This window comes from Leishmania donovani, chromosome 32 (assembly GCF_000227135.1).
Source record: "Leishmania donovani BPK282A1 complete genome, chromosome 32".
Taxonomy (NCBI): domain Eukaryota; phylum Euglenozoa; class Kinetoplastea; order Trypanosomatida; family Trypanosomatidae; genus Leishmania; species Leishmania donovani.
Genome location: NC_018259.1, coordinates 592,988 through 600,225, shown reverse-complemented (window position 1 = coordinate 600,225; position 7,238 = coordinate 592,988). Strand labels below are relative to the sequence as shown.

The 7,238-nt window shown below is 58.2% G+C and overlaps 2 protein-coding genes across 2 annotated transcripts; both read left to right on the top strand.

Annotated features, from left to right (window-relative positions):
• Positions 1–2,212: 2,212 nt before the first annotated feature.
• On the top strand, positions 2,213–4,363 carry LDBPK_321570 (ATP-dependent zinc metallopeptidase, putative; the record flags this gene model as incomplete). Its single annotated transcript, XM_003863525.1, has 1 exon — positions 2,213–4,363. The coding sequence occupies one exon, from the start codon at positions 2,213–2,215 to the stop codon at positions 4,361–4,363; it is 2,151 nt and encodes a 716-aa protein (XP_003863573.1).
• Positions 4,364–5,997: 1,634 nt separating this feature from the next.
• LDBPK_321560 (hypothetical protein, conserved) lies at positions 5,998–7,125 on the top strand (the record flags this gene model as incomplete). The annotated part of the gene is made up of 1 exon (XM_003863524.1): positions 5,998–7,125. The coding sequence occupies one exon, from the start codon at positions 5,998–6,000 to the stop codon at positions 7,123–7,125; it is 1,128 nt and encodes a 375-aa protein (XP_003863572.1).
• Positions 7,126–7,238: the final 113 nt, after the last annotated feature.

Genomic DNA, 7,238 nt, shown 5'->3' with positions numbered 1-7,238 from the left:
CTAGTGTGGGTGGGTGGGTGGGGGGCTGAGTGCCACCGCCGATGAGGGGGCAGGGATGCGCCAGGGGTGGCGACGGGGCATGATGGACGCGGCTGTGAGGGACCCTGCGCTGCGGGCCTCTGGGTATGGTTTGAGGCGGAGGCGGTGTTCCGATGACAGAGTCGGCGCGTTGCTGTAAGGCTATTGCAGCGCTGCTTCGCACGACGCGATGGGGAGGAGGGGGCCTGCGGCAGGCGGGGGCAAATTGGAGGTAAAGCCGTGCTGTGCGACCGAGAAAGAGATGCGTACGAAGGGAATGCGAGTAGTGCGTTGATGGTGGGCCGTGGTCGGGGCATGCGGCCAAGGAGGATGCGCTGTCTCTTGTATCATTACCATCTTCTCTGTTTTTCGTCGTCCATCCAGTGAGGTCCCGGATGCCTGTGGTGGTTGTGGCGATAGTGCGAGAGAGGGAGAGGGGGCTACATGATGAGTTGCCCGCCTGTGGATGCACCGTTGTGCTTATCTTTGCCCGCCGTTCTCCGAACATGACAGCGTGGTTCGCTAGGGAGGGGAGGAAGGATGGAGGTGCGATTGCACATGTGACTATTGTTCTCTTTTTTGTTTCTTTGGCCTCGATGTCGCTGGACCGTGGCAAAGGCTGCGCTAACTCTCATGTGTAGTTGAGGGGCAGCCAGGCTCTTTGCAAAGGGGCTTCCGTGACCTTATGGCACCCGTCGTCTTCCGGGGCAGGTCACTGCCCGTGCCATCCGTGTAAGTCCTGCGCCATGCGACTGTCTCCTTTGGCGCCTCCGACCCGGTGAGACGGGGTGATGAAAGGATCGGTTGCTCAGCAGTCGCGTCAGTACACAAACACAGCAGAAACGCGTGTGTGTATCCTTTAAGACGCCCTCTACGCTTGCCGGTGTAGCCTCGGTCTAAGCGGCGCGATCGCACGCACTGCCTCGCAAGTCGGCTTGACTCTGGCGTGCGTGCTGGCTCGCTTAAGGGCCTCGATACGGTGCTCTCTGCCTTGTGCCATCCTACTCTTTCCCTCTCATCTTGGGTGGAGGTGAGGAAGCATTTATCATGCCCGGCTGCGCACGTTCACGCTGATCCGCTAGCACTCACAGCTGCGCATGCCGAGGTGGTTTTGACGGCACACGGCCAATCATACACACACAGCGTACATGAATTGTATGACGAGATTCCTCTTCCACGGCGGAGGTCGCTCCTCTACCCCCTTTTTAGGAGCCCCACCGCTTGAGGGAATCTGTTGGCAGAATGTCGAGTGATCGCATCACTTGCAAGCCGGCATGAAGCTGCATCTTCTCGAGGTAGCAGCGCCTCTGTCCTCCACTGCGCGATGAGATGCACCGACTCTGTTGTCTCTCCGTCACTCCTCCCCTCTCCTTCCTCGTGTCTCCTCCTAACGCTGCGTGTGTCGTACTCTGTCTCTCTGCCCACGAAGAACTCTGCATCGACGCAATCCCAGCCCCACGCACAGAGCTCATATCTTTTTCTTTGCTTGTTGCTAGCTCCTTTTTTTTGGCGGAGTATTTGCGGTGTTTGTTTTCTCGGACGTCGCTGGTACCTCCTTCGCATTTTACCTCGCTCCATCTCTCTCTCCTCACACCAACCCTCTGCATACCAATTGCCTGTGCCTCTCTTGGCTCCCCTTCCGTCTTCACTTGGCTTTCTCTCTGGCGCGGGCGTGCGTGCGCTCTCCCGTTATCACTGGTGTGCTTCCGCAGCAGACATCCGCACACCTACAGCACTGCAGGCTCGCTCGCACACGCGCAGATACCCAGAACGCTACTAGAGAGAGAGGGAGGGTGCTGCACACACACACACAATCTACATATATATATATATATACATTCGCAAACACGCAGAGAGGCCCTCGAGGACGTTGCCGCCGAAGTTGCCTCTAAGGTTTCCACCTGTTTTTCCCCGTTTTTCTTTCGTTGTCCTGCATCTTGGACTGGTGTCGTTGCGGCTTGTGGGGTGGCGGCGGCGGCGCTTGCCCTTATTATTATTCTTTGTTGGCTTTGGTGTTTTCTTCTCGCACTCCAGCGTGCGCGGCGCCTTGTCCGTTCCTCTCCCGCTTTCTCTCTCTTGATCCCTTCCCCCTCCCCCTCTTCCGCACCTGTGCGTATTGTGACTGACGCCCTTCCGTACGTGGTGAGGGATACCTCCTATTATTCTTGAAAGAGACACACAACGACCATCCACAATGAACCAGAACGACGCCTCGCCTGGCGGATCACTGTTCCAGCAAATGTACAGCGCGCAGCAGCAACAGCAGCAGATGCCGCCGCCGCAGGCATACGGAGGCCAGCTTTCACTGCAACCACCCCCTACTCTTCAGCCGCAGAAAAGCAGCCAGGGTGATGGCTATGCACAAAACCCGTACACAGTTCCCCGAGAAGGCATAGGTGCGTTGCCGTTAACCTATGCCGGCTACAACTACCCGTCCCAGCAAATGATACCCCAGCAGTATAGCTACACGGCGCAGCAGCAGCCCGCGCGCATGCCGGCGGTGTATCAGCCGCCGGTCCAGGATGACGACTACTACAAGGGTTTCCACGATGGCGTTGTTCGTCCCTCTGGGCCGGTTTGGGGCAGCGCCGTCAGCTGGATTCTACCCCTTGTCGTGAACGTGGCCTTCTTTGTTGGCCCTATCTGGTACTTCCGGCGCAAGTACATGCATGCCATGGCGAGTGCGGCCGGCTCCACTGCCGCGTCAGGGGGCAAGGGTGGTGCTGGAGGCTCGTCGAACATGATGAGCGGGCTCATGGACATGATGAACCCGATGAAGCCGAAGAACTTTCGCACTGAGGTGAAAGGGACGACGTTCAAGGATGTCATCGGCATCCCTGAAGCGAAGGAGGAGCTGAAGCAGTACGTGGACTTCTTGAAGGAGCCCGCCAAGTTCACTCGCCTTGGCGCGCGGCTGCCGAAAGGGTGCCTGCTGACCGGGCAGCCTGGCACCGGCAAGACGCTGCTGGCCCGCGCCGTGGCCGGTGAAGCAAACACGCCGTTTTTTAGCTGCTCGGGCGCCGACTTCATTGAGATCTTTGGCGGCAGCGGCCCAAAACGTGTGCGTGAGCTCTTCGAGGAGGCGAAGAAAGCGGCTCCCTGCGTTGTGTTCATTGACGAGATCGACGCGATCGGCTCGCGCAACCAGGGTGGCCGCTCCATGGGCGGCGGCGGTAGCAGCGAGGAAAACCGCACTATTAACCAGCTTCTCGCCGAGCTTGATGGCTTGACGAGCAAGGAGGCGATTGTGGTGATTGCCGCCACAAACTATCCGGAGGCGATCGACAAGGCGCTTCTGCGCGAGGGCCGCTTTGACCGCAAGGTGACCATTCCCATGCCGGATCACAAGGCGCGCTGTGAGCTATTCGAGTTCTACCTCAACCGCATCATCACTGGTGACCCGAACTGCAAGCCCAAGGTCCAGGTGTTCAAGACGCGCAATGAGGCCGAGGCGGGAGGCAGCGGTGCCGCGCAGGCGTCTCCGTCGGCTGCCCTGGCCAGCAGCGAGAAGGCCGCCACAGAGACGAAGGCGCTGGTCACAGAGGACGCCAAACCCGAGTCGATTAAAGTGATCCCCGGCGTGAGCAACAAAGAGTACGCTGTCGTGCTCTCGGACCGCACCCCTGGGGTGTCGCCGGCGCAGATTTCTACGATCGTGAACGAAGGGGCCCTCAACGCGGCCATGAATGGCAAGGAGGTGGTGCCGCTGGAGGTGCTTCAGGACAGCATCGACGACGTCCTCATCGGCAAGAAGCACCGTCAGCGCATGAGCAACGCGTCGCTGCACCGCACCGCCTACCACGAAGTAGGCCACTGCATCATGGCCTGGACAAACCCGCTGCAGAAGGACGTCATCAAGCTGTCCATCATTCCTCGTGGTCGTGCCGGCGGGTACACGCAGCAGGTGCAGGACGAGGCGATGGAGCCGCAGACAGACGAGTTTCTCTTTTCACAGCTGTGTGTGCTGATGGGCGGCCGCGCCGCGGAGCGAATCTTCGAGAAGGACATCTCCATCGGTGCCATGGACGACCTACAGCGTGCCACCCGCTTGGCGATGGAAAAGCTGCTCAAGTACGGCATGTCCAAAACCATTGGCCAGCTCGCCTTCAAGCCAAACGACAAGAATGACGGCCGTGCGTGGATGACGTGGTCGGAGAATCTGCACGCCAAGGTGGAGGCCGAGGCCCGCGCGCTTGTCGAGTCGGCTTATGTGCACACAGAGAAGACCCTGCTAGCCCACAAGGATAAGCACCAGAAGCTGGCAGAGTTGCTTCTTGGCAAAAAAGAACTGGACAAGGCAGATATTGCTAGCATCCTCGGCGCTCGTCCGGTGCTGAAGGCCTAAAATGTATGGAAAGGAACCTGCTTGTGTATCCTTGTGTGAATAGCGAGGGGTGAGAGTGTGCACGCTTTTTTTTTTCTCACGGAAAGCCAATATCCACCGTTGAAGGGCACCACGCTGCGTTGTCCCTCGAGCATCTACTGAAAAGGCAATCACGTAGCTAGTGCGAAGGCACGTGTGGGCTGGTCCTGCTTCATGGGCCCCTGCATTATGTTTCCGTGCGTCTACGCATTTTCCCGGTCTCTTCGAGTCCTTTTTTCTTTCATTACGAGCGGCTTTCCTTTTATTTTCGTTGTAGTGCTTCCGGTGTTGGACTCTGTCCTCCTTTGCCACCCTCCCCATCCTATTCGCGTCGGTGAGGTTTGCCTGGCCTGCAGGGTTTCCCGCTCCTCTTAGTGTGCGTTTTCGAACCCTCTTGTGAATGCAACGCTGGCTTACTGTGTTGGCTGGCATCGGCTGTGCAGATTGTTGCGTGATGGCTCCTTCGGTATTATTCTAGCTCTGCTACTCACCACAAGAAGGAAGCCGGTTTGCATACCTCCACGGCGGGAGCGTTCAGCGGCTGATGGTGTTTCTCTAGGCTGTCTGTCTGTGTCTGTGTGTGTATGCATGCGTGGGTGTTGTGTCGGTGCCTCTGGTTACGTGCGTTCTTTGGACGTGGTGATGCTCTCTTGCACATTATTAGCCTCTCTTGCTCTTTTTTCCCTTGTATTGATCTAAGTGCTTGCCTTTTGGATTGTGAATGGGGGAAGGTGGCGGGGAGGAGGCAGCGGTCCCCCTCCCCTTCTCCCTTTCAAGTCAGTACGTGCCCTGTTACATGTCACAGAAAAGAACATCAGCAAGCGCGAGCAGACGGTAGGCTTGTCACAAGTCTGGTGTTAGGGCCGTGTCGATATGAAAGACAGTACGCTTGGCATCTGAATTCAGATGGCGACGGCGGTACCTCTGTTGGGCTTTTGACGAGAACTGCGCGAAATCCGCCGAGGTGGCTTCAACACTGTGGCGCCGCTCAGGCGCACGAGGGTGTCTCTGGCGGATGAGTGGCAATGGGTTGCCATTGAACGCCTCTTTATGGGAGCCCTGATGTTTTGCGCGGCTCCCTCTCCGCTGCCGCGTTCTCTTGCATGCCTGTATGGTGAGGCTGCGCAGTTGAGATGGGTGTTAACGCTTTCCGCTGTCCTTCGCCTTCTTTGCACATCTGTCGCTCGCTTTACTCTCTTCGGGTGTGCTCCGCTGCATGACGTAGCACTCAGGCGGGTGCTGCAGAGCAACACACGCGCACCCACGTAAAAGATGTGCGACTCTCACTCCTCATAGCTATGCTTTATAAGTAGTGTTATCGGACGACTACGCAGGCTTTACTGGCAGAGGCGAACGAGGCTTGTCGGCTTCTTTCCCGGGTGCTTGTACCGTCCCCACCTCCCACCTCTCTTCAAGCGCACAGAAAGCAGAAAAGCAAAGTCGTCACCGCAGAGGACTCCTCCTTGACCTTGCTCTTCTCTCTGCTGCATTAGACGGATTATCCTGCGTTAGAGGGGGGGGGGCGGGGTGCCAGGAAGGTGCAGCGCACTTGCGCTGATCCTTCTCGCTACTCGAAAAGAGGGCAGGCGAACAGAACATCATACACTGCTGTGAGGATGGACATCTCCGCACCTCTTTTCTCGGATGGTCTGGTGACCCTACCGGCCGCCGAGCTACGTGAATCACTGGAGAACATACTCAACGCTATCGGTGCCTCTGCGTACTCGTGCTCGGAGGAGAGCAGAGCCCTTGAGGTGCAACGTCAGCGGGTTCTTGCACTTCTATCCAAGCTGGACGCAGGAAACGCTCCCTGCGACTCGCCGGATACGGCAGCGTCGCGACGAGGTACTCTTCTATCCCCAGCTACCTCGGAGGCGCGCGATAAACATACGGGGCCTTTGCACGTCTCCTCCATCAGCAGCGAGGCTGCCGATGTACGGAGTAACGCGGCAGGGAATGATATGTCCGCGACGTTTGCCGAAGCAGGCGATGCGCGCACCACATTTGTGCTGCATCCAGACCATCGCTGCCTCCTGGCCAACCTCTTTTCGAAGTCGAGACGACACGACGTGACGGTGCCTTCGAATTCCTCGTCGCCTTGCGTTCTATCCCTGCCCTTGAAGCCAACTGTGGAGAAGGGCGGGTTGGATGGTCGAGATGAAAATGATTCTGTTCCATGTGCCACAGCCGCCGTGCTACAACAGATGGGGCAGCTGTGCTGCTCGCCTGCGGTGCTGCTTTCCCTTTCCGAGGACGGGAGGGAGCTTGTCTGTGAGGGGCATGACGTGCCATCAAGCGTTCCGCGACGCTGCCGTGTAGAAGTGGATACTCCTCAATTACAGCAGTCGCGGTTCTGCGCCCTGTCAGCGCGAGTAAATGCTCAACGCCGTCTGCGCTGGCACAGCGAAGCGACGGATTCGCGTAGCTTCTGGATCAACGTGTGGCCCTGCTATGGTGGCTCAGCGGTATCGCGCGCTCGGCATCCGACGCGCGTCCTCGTTCGAGGGCGATACCGGTACTTCGAAGACGTGCTGGAGACGGCGGCGAAGCTGACCGACTGCAAGCCCGCCTCACACGCCTTCTACACGCCTGACGGATGCCCGATTCGTCACCTTGAGGACCTGATCGCGGAGCACCACTACCTCCTCTTTCCCTTCGGTGGCTTCTACCGTAAGCAATCTGTGCCAACTGCGCTTCTGTGGCTCTTGTACACTGACGCACGCCACATCGTGCATCACTCGTAGTGGGACGAATCACAGCGAGAAGCAGCGGCGACTATGAGGAGGCGCACACATTCTAGAGCGCTGGGTGGCCTCGATGCATGAAGAGCGCAGGCTATGCGCACCTCTGTGTGTGT